This window comes from Salvelinus fontinalis, chromosome 1, assembly GCF_029448725.1.
Source record: "Salvelinus fontinalis isolate EN_2023a chromosome 1, ASM2944872v1, whole genome shotgun sequence".
Taxonomy (NCBI): Eukaryota; Metazoa; Chordata; class Actinopteri; order Salmoniformes; family Salmonidae; genus Salvelinus; species Salvelinus fontinalis.
In genome coordinates, this window is record NC_074665.1 from 17,593,138 (window position 1) to 17,608,137 (window position 15,000).

Consider the following 15,000-nt stretch of genomic DNA (forward strand, 5'->3'; position numbering starts at 1 on the left):
AGTATTAGTAGAAGCAGTAGTGGTAGTAGTAGTAGTAGCGGTTGTTGTTGTTGCAGCAGTAGTAGTAGTAGTGTGTTTGTGTAGTGGTAGTAGTAGTAGTAGTGTGTCTGTGTAGTAGTAGTAGTAGTAGAAGTAGCAGCAGCAGAAGTAGTTGTAATAGTAATAGTAGTTGTAGCAGTATAAGTAGTAGTAATAGCAGTAGTAGTAGTAGTAGTAGTAGTAGTAGCAGCAGCAGTAGAGTAGTAGTAGCAGAAGTAGTAGTTGTAATAGTAATAGCAGTAGTAGTATTAGTAGTAGTAGTAGTAGCAGCAGCAGTAGAGTAGTAGTAGCAGCAGTAGCAGCAGTAGAAGTAGTAGCAGAAGTAGGAGTACTAGTAGTAGTAGCAGTACTAGTAGTAGCAGCAGTAGTAGTAGTAGTAGTAATGTATTAGTAGTAGTAGTAGAAGTAGCAGCAGCAGTACTAGTCGTAATAGTAATAGTAGTTGTAGCAGTTTAAGTAGTAGTAATAGCAGTAGTAGTAGTATTAGTAGTAGTAGTACTAGTAGCAGTAGTGGTAGCAGCAGTAGAGTAGTAGTAGCAGCAGTAGAGTAGTAGTGACAGCAGTAGCAGCAGTAGTAGCAGCAGCAGAAGCAGTAGTAGTTGTCGCAGCAGTAGTAGTAGTAGTGTGTTTGTGTAGTGGTAGTCGTAGTGTATTTGTGTTTGTGTAGTAGTAGTAGTAGTAGTAGTAGTGTGTTTGTGTAGTAGTAGTAATAGTAGTCGTAGCAGTAGTAGTAGTAGTACTAGTAGCAGCAGTAGTTGTAGTACTAGTAGCAGCACCAGCAATAGTAGTAGTAATAAAAGTAGCAGTAGTAGTAGTAGTAGTAGTAATAGTAGCAGCAGCAATAGTAGTAGTAGTAGTAAAAGTAGTAGTAGCAGTAGTAGTACTAGTAGTAATAGTAGTAGTAGTAGTAGTAAAAGTAGTAGTAGCAGTGCCAGTAGTACTAGTAATAGTAGTAGTAGCAGCAGTAGTAGTAGTCGTAGACATAGTTGTGTGTTTGTGTAGTAGCAGTCGTAGTAGTAGTAGTAGTAGTAGTAGTAGTAGTAATAGTTGTAGTGTGTTTGTGTAGTAGTAGTAGTAGTAGTAGCAGCAGTAGTAGTAGACATAGGTGTGTGTTTGTGTAGTAGCAGTAGTAGTAGTAGTAGTAGTAGTAGTAGTAGTAGTAGTAGTAGTAATAGTTGTAGTGTGTTTGTGTAGTAGTAGTAGTAGTAATAGTAGTCGTAGTGTGTTTGTGTAGTAGTAGCAGCAGTAGTAGTAGTGTGTTTGTGTTGTAGTAGTTGTCGTAGTGTGTTTGTGTAGTAGTAGTAGTAGTAGCAGCAGTAGTAGTAGTAGACATTGTTGTGTGTTTGTGTAGTAGCAGTAGTAGTAGTAGTAGTAGTAGTAGTAGTAGTAATAGTTGTAGTGTGTTTGTGTAGTAGTAGTAGTAATAGTAGTCGTAGTGTGTTTGTGTAGTGGCAGCAGCAGCAGTAGTAGTGTGTTTGTGTTGTAGTAGTAGTGTGTTTGTGTAGTTGTCAAAGTGCCTGTACAGATAGAACTGAGTTAAGGTGGTGTTTTTGACAGCACTGCTTCTATACACTTTTATTGATTTTCATGCAATGTTTAAAAACTACATGAACAGAAAACTGGCAAATAAGAGGGGAGATCCACATGCAAGAGCCAATGGGAGGGGAAGGGATTGCAGTGGGAGGGGTCGGGATGTGGGGATATATATGGCAGAGAAAACCTGCAATAGACACACACACACACACACACACACGTGCGTACGCGCACACACAAACCATTCAAGCCATCCATGGAACCGGCCCTTGATCTAGGATCACCCTAAACCCATATCCTCACCTTAACCACAGATCTGGGATCAGTTTAGCCTCCCAATATCCTAGCCCTAAACCCAATAGAGAGAAAAGTCAAACCTGACCTTGGATCAGCGTCTGGGTCATTTGAGGAGGAGGAGGAGGTTTGGGTAAGGGGTGTGGTGATGGGGGGAACAGCAGGAACAGGAAGTGATGTCATAGTGATGTAATAGGTCATACCTTGGTCGCCGATCATCAGGTGAGCCAGACCTTAAAGGAAGACAAGAGCACAGTCAGCACAACAGAGGAGCATGGGGTGGTTGTCCTGACAAACACAATCATTCATCATAGCTACTTTTGCTAACATTAGCTAACAGTAGTGTTGTCACGCCCTGGCCTTAGTATTCTTTGTTTTCTTTATTATTTTAGTTAGGTCAGGGTGTGACATAGGGAATGTATGTGTTTTTGGATTGTCTAGGGGTTTGTATGTTAAATGGGTCAATATCTTGTCTAGGTGTTTGTATGTCTATGGCTGCCTAGATTGGTTCTCAATTAGAGGCAGCTGTGGTTCATTGTCTCTGATTGAGAGCCACATTTAAGGCAGCCATAGGCATTGGGTTTTATGGGTAATTGTCTATGTAGAACGTTTGTAGCTTTTGTATTGCACTTACGTTTGTAGCTTCACGGTCGTTTGTTGTTTTGTTTTGTTTTGTTATGTGTTTTGTTTCGTGTTTCACTCGTCTCAAATAAAAGAGATGTATTTTTCCCACGCTGCGCCTTGGTCCACTCATTATCCTCAAGACGATCGTAACAGAATTACCCACCAAACCGGGACCAAGCAGCATGTTAAGCAGCAGCAGGAGCAGCGCATAAAGGATTATTGGACTTGGGAGGAGATACTGGAAGGTAAGGGACCTTGGGCTCAACCGGGAGAATATCGCCTCCCTCGTGAAGAGCTGGAGGCAGCTAAAGCCGAGAGGAGGCGATATGAGGAGGCAGCACGGAAGCAAGGCTGGAAGCCCGAGAATCAAACCCAAAAATTTCTTGGGGGGAGGCTACAAGGGAGTGTGGGCAGGTCAGGTAGGAGACCTGCGCCAACTCCCCGAGCTTACCGTGGAGCGCGAAAGTACGGGCAGACACCGTGTTATGCGGTAGAGCGCACGGTGTCTCCTGTACGTGTGCATAGCCCGGTGCGGGTTATTCCACCTCCCCGCACTGGCAGGGCTAGATTGAGTATTGAGCCGGATGTCATGAAGCCGGCCCAATGCATCTGGCCTCCAGTGCGTCTCCTCGGGCCGGCATACATGGCACCAGCCTTACGCATGGTGTCCCCGGTTCGCCTACACAGCCCAGTGCGGGTTATTCCACCTCCCCGCACTGGTCGGGCGACGGGGAGCATACAACCAGGTAAGGTTGGGCAGGCTCAGTGCTCAAGGGAGCCAGTACGCCTGCACGGTCCGGTATTTCCGGCGCCACCTCCCCGCCCCAGCCCAGTACCACCAGTGCCTACACCACGCACCAGGCTTCCAGTGTGTCTCCAGAGCCCTGTTCCTCCTCCACGCACTCACCCTATGGTGCGTGTCTCCAGCCCGGTACCACCAGTTCCGGCACCACGCACCAAGCCTCCTGTACGTCTCCAGAGTCCTGTGCGTCCTGTTGCTGCTCCCCGCACTAGCCCTGAGAGGCATGTCCCCAGCCGGTACCACCAGTTCCGGCCCCACGCACCAAGCCTCCTGTGCGTCTCCGGAGCCCTGTACGCACTGTTCCTTCTCCCCGCACTCGCCCTGAGGTGAGTGCCCTCAGCCCGGTACCACCAGTGCCGGTACCACGCACCAGGCCTATAGTGCGCCTCGAGAATTCAGTGTGCCCTGTTCCTGCTCCCCGCACTAGCCTTGAGGTGCGTGTCTCCAGTCCGGTACCACCAGTTCCGGGACCACGCACCAGGCCTACTGTGCGCCTCAGCAGGTCAGAATCGGCCGTCTGCCCAACGCCGCCTGCACTGCTCGTCTGCCCAGCGCCGTCTGAGCTGCCTGCCTGCCCAGCGCCGTCTGAGCCATCCGTCTGCCCAGCGCCATCTGAGCCATCCGTCTGCCCAGCGCCATCTGAGCCATCCGTCTGTCCCGAGCCATTAGAGCCTCCCGCCTGTCCCGAGCCGTCAGAGCCGTTCGTCAGTCAGGAGCCGCCAGTCAGCCAGGAGCCGCTAGAGCCGCCAGTCAGCCAGGATCTGCCAGAGCCGCCAGTCAGCCAGAATCTGCCAGAGCCGCCAGTCAGCCAGGATCTGCCAGAGCCGCCAATCAGCCAGGATCTGCCAGAGCCGCCAATCAGCCATGAGCAGCCAGAGTTTCCAGCCAGCCATGAGCAGCCAGAGTCGCCAGCCAGCCATGAGCAGCCAGAGTCGCCAGCCAGCCATGAGCAGCCAGAGTCGCCAGCCAGCCATGAGCAGCCAGAGTCGCCAGTCAGCCATGATCTGCCAAAGCCGCCAGTCAGCCATGATCTGCCAGAGCCGCCAGTCCGGATCTTCCAGAGCCGCCAGTCAGCCAGGATCTACCGGAGACACCAAAGCTGGTATTGACAATGGTGGAGTGGGGGTCACGTCCCGCACCCGAGCCGCCGCCATAGGAAGGCCCACCCCGGACCCTCCCCTTCTGTGTTAGGTTTTGCGGCCGGAGTCCGCACCTTTGGGGGGTGGGGGGGGGGGGGGGGGGGTACTGTCACGCCCTGGCCCTAGTATTCTTTGTTTTCTTTATTATTTTAGTTAGGTCAGGGTGTGACATGGGGAATGTATGTGTTTTTGGATTGTCTAGGGGTTTGTATGTTAAATGGGTCAAAGTCTTGTCTAGGTGTTTGTATGTCTATGGCTGCCTAGATTGGTTCTCAATTAGAGGCAGCTGTGGTTCATTGTCTCTGATTGAGAGCCATATTTAAGGCAGCCATAGGCATTGGGTTTTGTGGGTAATTGTCTCTGTAGAACGTTTGTAGCTTTTGTATTGCACTTACGTTTGTAGCTTCACGGTCGTTTGTTGTTTTGTTTCGTTTTGTTATAAGTGTTCGTTTCGTGTTTCACTCGTCTCAAATAAAAGAGATGTATTTTTCACACGCTGCGCCTTGGTCCACTCATTATCCTCAAGACGATCGTGACAAGTGTCTTGTCCATGCTTCTACATCTGCATTGCTTGATGTTTGGGGTTTATGTATAAGCACTTTGTGGTATCTGCTGATGTAGAAAGGGCTTTATAAATACATCTGATTGATTGATTGTTTGTGTGCGGTGAATATAAGTGTCTGTTTCAAGGTCTGAACTGTCACTGTAAACAATCAAACGAAGATGTAGTCTTTCTAGTGAGTGTTTAGTCACATAATAGCCCAGTGATTATCCTTTTGGAAATCGTTGCTACACTAGCGAGTTATCCTTACCTATACTGACGCGTCCCTGTAATATAAGACACAGGTCTTGCTTGCTTGTCTGTTTTTTAAATGTCTTTTCCCCCTATCTATCTATGGTGAAGGGGATGCTGAGGGCTGTTGAAGTCGCCCTCCAGTATTGTTATGTTGGTTTTTGGGGGCGTTTTTTTTATTTGACCTTAGTAATATCCTGTTTATATTTGCTATTTTATTCTATTTTTACTCTGTAAGTGTCCTAGGGTATCTTGAAAGGCACAAATACAATGTATTATTATGATACTTTCTGTCTCTAACCTTGAGTGGAGAGCCACTTGAAACATCAGGCATTTGTCCATGAAGGCAGTTTACTTACCGTCTGACTGCAACCCCCCCACACACACATGCGCGCACACACACACGGGGATGAGAGAGGGAGAGAGAGAGAAGGAGAGGTGGAGAGGGGGATGAGAGAGAGGGAGAGAGAGAGAGAGAGAGAAGGAAAGGTGGAGAGGAGAATGAGAGGGAGAGAGAAGGAGAGGTGGATGAGTGAGGGAGAGAGAGAAGGAGAGGTGGAGAGGGGGATGAGAGAGGGAGAGAGAGAGAAGGAGAGGTGGAGAGGGGGATGAGAGAGGGAGAGAGAGAGAAGGAGAGGTGGAGAGGGAGAGAGAGAGAAGGAGAGGTGGAGAGGGGGATGAGAGAGGGAGAGAGAGAGAGAGAGAGAGAGAGAGAGAGAGAGAGAGGAGAGGTGGAGAGGGGAATGAGAGAGGGAGAGAGAGAAGGAGAGGTGGTGAGGGAGAGAGAGAGAAGGAGAGGTGGATAGGGGGATGAGAGAGGGAGAGAGAGAGAGAGAGAGAGAGAGAGAGAGAGAGAGAGAGAGAGAGAGAGAGAGAGAGAGAGAGAGAGGGAGAGGTGGAGAGGGGGATGAGAGAGGGAGAGAGAGAAGGAGAGGTGGAGAGGGGGATAAGAGAGGGAGAGAGACCCACCTGGGCTGTGGTGTTCTGGGAGCGTCCAGACGAAGGAGAGAGAAAGACAGACATTCATTAACACACCATGCACAGCCGCTCATTACCACACCATCACCTTGGTTACACACATGCAGATCCACCCAGATGCCACCATTATACCATGCGGCACTGATGGCCTTTCATTCTTCCACATACACCAAATACACACACCCCAAGTACACACACCCCAAGTACACACACATGCCAGGGTTGCGGTCAATTTTCTCAATTTAGGAAGTCAATTGAAATTCAATTAATTTAAAAATCTTCATACATTAATAGAATTTCAATAGACACGTACACAGGCGCACACGCACACACACGCACACACACACAGTGGTCAGGGTTGATGAAAGCAGACACTCCTACCTGTGTGTTTGGAATCTGGAACATTTTATTCACCCAGAACTTACCTTCCAGCCTCCTGTACCAGAACACAGACACGCGCACACTCACACACCCGCTCACACTCACACACACACTCACACGCACACGCACACACACTCACACATACACATGGACCATTGCAGTAATGAATAGATCGATGGATAACGGATAACTGGTGATAGGAAACAGCAGTGGAGGAAGAAACATGTTTTGGTCAGTACTAGAGTGTGTGTTTGTGTGAACCAAATCTCCCTTCCCTCTGTCATGTATTAACATGGTAGAAACCAAGCCCCAGGCCTCTACGGCTTACCTGCTAAATCAATTGTAAATGTTTAAGCAATGTGGCATAAATTCCACCTTCAGTCCCGGTGCTAGAAATTGTGCGCCACGCTGCAATATTGTCGAAACAATTGCAGTGGCAATATGTCACTGGCCTCCCTTCCAACAACCCAACACGCTAATCAACACACTACACGACACTCGCCACATATTTCATCTTCCTATCACGCACAAACATTCTACACACCAGTGTTTCCCCTAGGATTTTTTTCAGCCGCGGTGGCAAAGGTAGTGTGGGGGTTGGGTGTTCTTTGCTGGGTGGGGGTCCGGGGGCAACACTGCACACTATAACACCAAGTTTCCATCCCAGATTTATCAACCAATTCATCAAAACTAATCAACAAGGGTTCTTATAGATTGACCCTAGTAGAGGGTGTGATAGTTAAATAGGGAGTAGAGTGGTATAGGGATAAAGGCCCAGGGCAGCATATGTAACAGAGTCTCGCTTTCAGAACCCGGCAGTCTCTATGGTAACCTGTTCACCAGAGAGGGAAGGGGGTTGCTATTGAGGCAAAGGTGGGGCCTAGATCTCAGAACTGTGACACACACACACACACACACACACACACACACACACACACACACACACACACACACACACACACACACACACACACACACACACACACACACACACACACACACACACACACACACAGCAACAGGTTGGTAGCTGCTGAACAATATAAAACCGGCTTGGTTCTGAACGCAACTCACCACCACTGGGATCTACTGATGACCACTGGGATCTACTGATCACCACTGGGATCTACTGATGACCACTAGGATATACTGATCACCACTGGGATCTACTGATCACCACTAGGATATACTGATCACCACTGGGATCTACTGATCACCACTAGGATATACTGATCACCACTAGGATATACTGATGACCACTGGGATCTACTGATGACCACTAGGATATACTGATCACCACTGGGATCTACTGATCACCACTAGGATATACTGATCACCACTGGGATCTACTGATCACCACTAGGATATACTGATGACCACTGGGATCTACTGATCACCACTGGGATCTACTGATGACCACTAGGATATACTGATCACCACTAGGATCTACTGATCACCACTAGGATATACTGATCACCACTGGGATCTACTGATCACCACTAGGATCTACTGATCACCACTGGGATCTACTGATCACCACTAGGATCTACTGATCACCACTAGGATATACTGATGACCACTGGGATCTATTGATCACCACTAGGATATACTGATCCCCACTGGGATCTACTGATCACCACTAGGATCTACTAATCACCACTAGGATATACTGATCACCACTAGGATCTACTGATCACCACTAGGATCTACTGATCACCACTATGATCTACTGATCACCACAGAGTTGATCACCACTAGGATCTAGGAACAAGACAAGTTGCCCAGTCAGAGAGACTAACAATACTGTATAGGAAAGGGAGAATGGATGGTGTAACAGTCATATTAGAGATACAGTGCTTTCAGAAAGTATTCACACCCCTTGACTTTTCCACATTTTGTTGTGTTACAAAGTGGGATTAAAATGTATTTCATTTCATTTTTCTGTCAACGATCTACACAAAATACTCTGTAATGTCAAAGTGGTAGAAGACACAAAAAACATTTGTAAAACATTTATTAAAAATAAAATACTAGTATATCTTGATTACGTAAGTATTCAATCCGCTGAGTCAATAAATGTTAGAATCACCTTTGGCAGCGATTACAGCTGAAAGTCTTTCTGGGTATTTCTCAAAGAGCTTTCCACATCTGAATTGTACAACATTTTCCCATTATTATTTTCAAAATTGTTCAAGCTCAAATTGGTTATTGGTCATTGTTAGACAGCCATCTTCAGGTCTTGCCATAGATTTTCAAGCAGATTTAAGTCAAAACTGTAACTAGGCCACTCAGGAACATGCACTGTCTTCTTGGTAAGCAACTCCAGTGTAGATTTGGCCTTGTGTTTTAGATTATTTTCTTGCTGAATAGTGAATTAATCTCCCAGTGTCTGGTGGAAAGTAGACCGAACCAGGTTTTCCTCTAGGATTTTGCCTGTACTTAGCTAAAAAAAATATCCAGAAAAACTACCCAGTCCTTAATAATTATACCAGAGTAGTGCAGTGTTCTAAGCACTGAAAAATAAAAAAATAAAAATACCCATAACATGATGCTGTCACCACTTTGCTTGAAAATATGGAGAGTGGTACTCAGTAAGGTGTTTGTATTGGATTTGACCCAAACATAACACTTTCTATTCAGGACAAAAAATGTATTGCTTTGCCACTTTTTTTTACAGTATTACTTTAATGACTTGTTACAAAAATGATGCATGTTTTGGAATATGTTTTTTTGTACATGCTTCCTTCTTTTCACTCTGTCAATTATGTTAGTATTGTTGAGTAACTACAATGTTGTCAATCCATCCTCAGTTTTCTCCAATCACAGTCACTAAACTCTGTAACAGTTTTAAAGTCACCATTGGAGTCATGGTGAAATGCCTGAGTGGTTTCCTTCCTCTCTGGCAACTGAGTTAGGAAGGAAACCTGTATCTTTGTACTGACTGGGTGTATTAATACACCATCCGATGTGTAATTAATAACTTCACCATGCTCAAAGGGATATTCAATGTTTTTTTTTTTGTTACCCATCTACCAATAGGTGCCCTTCTTTGCAAGGCATTGGAAAACCTCCCTGGCATTTGTGGTTTTAATCTGTGTTTGAAATGCACTGAGGGACCTGTAGTTTTACAATATTATTACTAAGCTACACACCGAAGGAGTTATGGCTGATTTCCAACAATTCCATGTTCTGTCTGCCTGCTAGTTGTAGCAGTGTTGTAACCGCTAACCTTTGCTTTCACAGCAGTGCCGGCGAAGACTTTAGAATTCTACGTTGTAAAAGGTAATGCTCGGAGCCTTGTGTAGAGAAGGCCTGTGTACAACATTTGAGAAGGTGATCTTGATGTGACTGATTGCTGGTTGTTAATGGTAGTAAGAATACCTGCACTCTCGGGAACTGAATTGAAATAGTGAGAATTGAGTTGACTGATCTTTGGAATTGAATTGAAGTGAACCAAATTGAATTCAAAATGGGCCTGGCAATAGTGAACTGATTGATTAGAGAGTTGACTGCTGTTAAGAAATGTAGATACCGTTAAAGAACTAAGCAAATAAGGAAAGGGTACCCCATGAATGAATGTGTGGACGCACACAATAACAGAATGATTGTGAATGAATGACCTGTTTGAACTGTTTATCACCCGTTGACACTTATTGCACAGCCTGGCTACCTGATTATGCTGAAATTACCTGAACCACTTTCTGATCTCATTCATGGTCACAACATGGTGATGAATGACAAGATACAGTGGACAGCAGAGGATATGAATTCACCAGAGAAACTTAAACAATTATTAACCTCTTTCCCTTGTTTAGGACTGCCGGACCACTTTAAACCATTTCATCTATTTGTGTGTGAGAAAAATGGTTTTATATCATCTGTCCTTGCACAGAATCACGGTGGGAAACATTGGCCTGTTGCATACTACTCCAAGAGACTTGGCAGTGTGGCACGAACTGCCCATCCCACTCCAGCACGGCTGCTGCGTTACCAAAATATGCATTTAACGACGTCCCACGTGACACTTAAACGAAGTGTCACATAGGAAAACTTTACATGACCACATTGAGGACAAGTTGAAATTCAAAACTCCTGATTGGGATCCTTTATCTGGGATTGAAACTCTCAACAGTTTTCCATTGGCTCATCTATGGCCTAGTAATCCTTCCTGTTGTACTACTTATCATTGCTTGTGTTAAGAAACTTTGTGGCAAAACGGTTGATGCTGTACTCACTATGCCATTACTTACCACAGAAGAAGATGAGGCATCAGAGCCTTACCCCCCAGACTTGTTTCCCATGCCTGATTACATATCCGATGAGAACGATGCTAATCAAGAGCATCGTAATGACAACGTCGAGCTGATGGCGCACCTGGTGCTTGGCGAGGGTCGACACAGTGAGTCCATGCAACTTATTATGTGACTCGTTAAGCACATTTTTACTTAATAATTGCATTTTACTCCTGAACTTATTTAGGTTTGTCATAACAAAGGGATTGAATACTTATTGACTCAAGACATTTCAAAAAAAAATTTTTTAATTAATTTGTCAAATTTAGAAAAACATAATTCCACTTTGACGTTATGGGCCATTGTGTGTAGGGCAGTGATAAAACAATCTCAATTTAATCACATTTAAATTCAGACTGTAACAAAACAAAATGTGGAAAAAGTCAAGGGGTGTGAATACTTTCTGAAAGCACTGTATGGGTGTTTGTACACGACATGACTAAAAGTATGTGGACACCTGCTCATCGAACATCTCATTCCAAAATCATGGGCATTAATATGGAGTTGGTCCCCCCTTTGCTGCTATAACAGCCTCCACTCTTCTGGGAAGGCTTTCCACTAGATGTTGGAAAATTGCTGTGGGGACTTGCTTCCATTCCGCCACAAGAGCATTAGTGAGGTCAGGCACTGATGTTAGGCGATTAGACCTGGCTCGCAGTCAGCGTTCCAATTCATCCTAAAGGTGTTCGATGGGTTTGAGGTCAGGGCTCTGTGTAGGTCAGTCATCTTCTTCCACACCGATCTCGACAAACCATTTCTGTTTGGAACTCGCTTTGTGCACGGGGGCATTGTCAGGCTGAAACAGGAAAGGGCCTTCCCCAAACTGTTGCCACAAAGTTGGAAGCAAAGAATCGTCTAGAATGTCATTGTATTCTGTAGCGTTAAGATTTCCCTTCACTGAAACTAAGGGGCCTAGCCCTAACCATGAAAAAAAATCCCAGACCATTATTCCTCCTCCACCAAACTTGACAGTTGGCACTATGCAATGGGCAGGTAGCATTCTCCTGGCATCTGCAAAACCCAGATTCCTCCGTTGGACTGCCAGATGGTGAAGTGTGATTCATCACTCCAGAGAACGCGTTTCTACTGCTCCAATGGCGACGAGTCCAATGGCGACAAGCTTTACACCACTCCAGCTGATGCTTGGCATTGTGCAGGGTGATCTTTGGCTTGCTCGGCCATGAAATGGCTCCCGACAAACAGTTATTGTGCTGACGTTGCTTCCAGAGGCAATTTGGAACTCGGTAGTGAGAGTTGGCCTACAACTTCGCGGCTGAGCCGTTTTTGCTCCTCGACGTTTCTACTTCACAATAACAGGACTTACAGTTGAACGGGGCAGCTTTAGCAGTGAGGAACTGACTTGTTAGAAAGGTGGGCATCCCATGACGGTACCACGTTGAATGTCACTGAACTCTTCAGTAAGGCCATTCTACTGCCAATGTTTGTCTATGGAGATTGCATTGCTGTATGCACGATTTGATATACCTGTCAGCAACGGGTGGGGCTGAATCCACTCATTTGAAGGGGTGCCCACATACTTTTGTATATATAATGTATGTGTGCGAGATGACATCACAATGTTACAAGGTAGGGTTTGGGTAAGGCCTTACCTTCGCTGCAGTCGTTGCCTTTGTAGCCGGTGCCGGTACAGTCGCAGACGGCCCTCATCTCGACAACAGAACACACCCCTCCGTTCTGACACACGTGGGCCGGCCCACACCCGTTTCCCACGGTAACACCCTCCGATCCTTCCAGAACGGCCACCGATCCGTTGATGGTGACCCCAGCGAGCCAGCCAGCAAAAGAGGCGTGGTCTCTTACACCAGGGGAAGTGAGGCGGAGCGGCGAGGCATGGAGCTCTGGGGAAACCCCGCCCATAAAAGTGTGGCTAAACACTGTCATGTCTTTCCGTTTGCTCTTTACCTCCGCCCATCCCTCCATCTTTCCATCCACCTCAAGGCTTGTGTTCCTCCAGTCCCGTTTCACACGCACGGCATGCCAGTGGCCGTCGCTCACGGCGACCCCGGAACTCACCTCGGCTGGCTCGGCACAGAAGATTGAGAATCGTAGGCGGAGTTTTCCGTGTAGCAACAAAAGTTCCAAGAAGTCGCAGAATCCTTCGTCGTCAAGGTAAAGCAGCAGCCCGTCCGCGCTGTGAGTTCTAACGCTGAACGACAGAATGCTCTCGCAGCACGCGTTCCACACCGGGAACCGCCCCCACTGTCCCGAGACCCCCCCAAACTCTAGCACCTCCCCTCTGGATCCCCCAACGCTACAGAGGCACAGCCAGACACACAGCAGGGGGGCCGCGGCCCCCACACACACCGCCATCGCACACACGCGCACACACATACACACACCGCACGCACGCACACACACGCAGACACAGGCTAGAGCTGGGCAGCACAAACTACTCTACAGCTCATGGTGCGAACACCCTTGGGAGCACCCTACAGTCTTCTTAGAGCCCTTCCAAGATCCCTACAGTCTTCTTAGAGCCCTTCCTAGTACCCTACAGTCTTCTTAGAGCCCTTCCTAGCACCATACAGTCTTCTTGGGGGCCTTCTTAGCACCATACAGTCTTCTTGGGGGCCTTTGTAGCACCCTATAGTTCTCTTAGGGCCCTTCCTAGCACCCTACACCCTCCATAGAGGGTTCCTCTGACTGCCAGTCACGTGGTGCTAGAGCTCTGTGTTTCTAGTTCTAGTCTTCTATAGTCTATCAGCTAGTCTCTGTGTCTCCTCCTTCCTGCTCCCTCGTCTTCAATGGTGTGTGGGTGTGGGTGTTAGAGAAATGAGGGGTGCAGTGCGGGATCCATATCGGTGCCTTCGTTAGTTCCTGTTCCCCTCAGAGAGAGAGAATACACCGCCACACACCGTCAGCAGATGGAGCATCTCCCCCGCAGTTCTCCCTCTCTCAGCGGGGTCCTGGGTTCAGCGCTGTGAATGTGTGTCCCTCACAGCCGTGTCATCACTCTTTTCTTTCCAGTGACCTACAGAGGGAAGGGACAGCATTATCAGCCTGGGTCAGATACACACGCGCGCGCGCGCGCACACACACACACACACACACACACACACACACACACACACACACACACACACACACACACACACACACACACACACACACACACACACACACACACACACACACAGTCTTCCCAGACAGTCCTCATACCACCCACTACCAACGTGTAATATACCAGTGGGTCTTTTCAGGAATAAGTTAGTTACAGAATATCCAGATGCATGTCACGTGTTGTGTAGAATATATATTATTGTCAGTCAAGTAGAACAGGGAATCATTTCAGTTCTACTTATTGCATTTCTATCTACAAACGTTTTGAACGTTTTACCTCACTGAAAACAAACACCTCCAAAAGGCTAAATATTTTAACATTCCAACATGAACACTTGGTGCCTCAGCAAGTGCTTTGGAAGTGCAACAAATAAGTTTATCGTGCGATGCGGAGGATGACTCAAATGCGCCTCATTTATCGAATGAACCCCCTTTTCACACCATAGGAAAAGGCAGTTTACACACGCTCGCCTCTCCTGCGCCTGACCATGAACTGTGTTAACGTGGTTGAGATTAGGGTTCCAAATCACAGTATTGATAGACTCGGTAAAATGAGAGCGATTTAAATATCGATTGTCGATCTGCGGCCATTCTTCTCCCTCTTCTAAAAAACGGTATCAATGTGTGTGTGCGCGTGCGTGCGCTATTCATCTCCTCCTGTGAGCTCGAGCTCCCGGTTACACCGGGTTTCCATCTACCCCACCTGCGCGTGAGAATCAATATACTGAAAACACAGCCACGAGAAAAATGCCTTATTAGGCTATTACAAATAAATAGGTAGGCTATATATAGCCTAAAACAAAGCCCTAGTATAATACACACACCGAGATAAACATGTCTCATCCTACCTTACACACATTTTCTGGTCGTTGTTACTGTAGCTACTCATCGATTTTCTCAATTTTATCTGATAACAATCACCACGTTGTGAGAGGACATGACAGGAACCAAACCTTTCCGGGCAAATACTCGTTTGATAGCCCTACCGAAATCAGAACAATCGCAGCCACTTCTCGATCAAACAGCCCGGTGGTACCAAACGCA

General features: G+C 46.8%; 1 protein-coding gene across 25 annotated transcripts in view; it reads right to left on the bottom strand.

Moving 5' to 3' along the window:
* Positions 1–15,000, bottom strand: part of LOC129825963 (neurexin-1a-like) — a 100,613-nt gene that overhangs the window by 69,011 nt on the left and 16,602 nt on the right. For 11 of the 25 annotated variants that reach the window (XM_055887480.1, XM_055887307.1, XM_055888003.1 and 8 more), the window contains exons 1-4: positions 14,805–15,000; positions 12,486–13,867; positions 6,194–6,208; positions 2,070–2,099 (exon numbers count right to left, since the gene is read on the bottom strand). The exon at positions 14,805–15,000 is cut by the window's right edge and continues 35 nt beyond it. In XM_055887480.1, coding sequence (XP_055743455.1) covers positions 2,070–2,099; positions 6,194–6,208; positions 12,486–13,227 — 787 coding nt within the window. In that variant the 5' untranslated portion in view covers positions 13,228–13,867; positions 14,805–15,000. The remainder of the gene's footprint in view (positions 1–2,069; positions 2,100–6,193; positions 6,209–12,485; positions 13,868–14,804) is intronic. The other 14 variants (XM_055887924.1, XM_055887644.1, XM_055887941.1 and 11 more) reach the window with 5 other exon arrangements.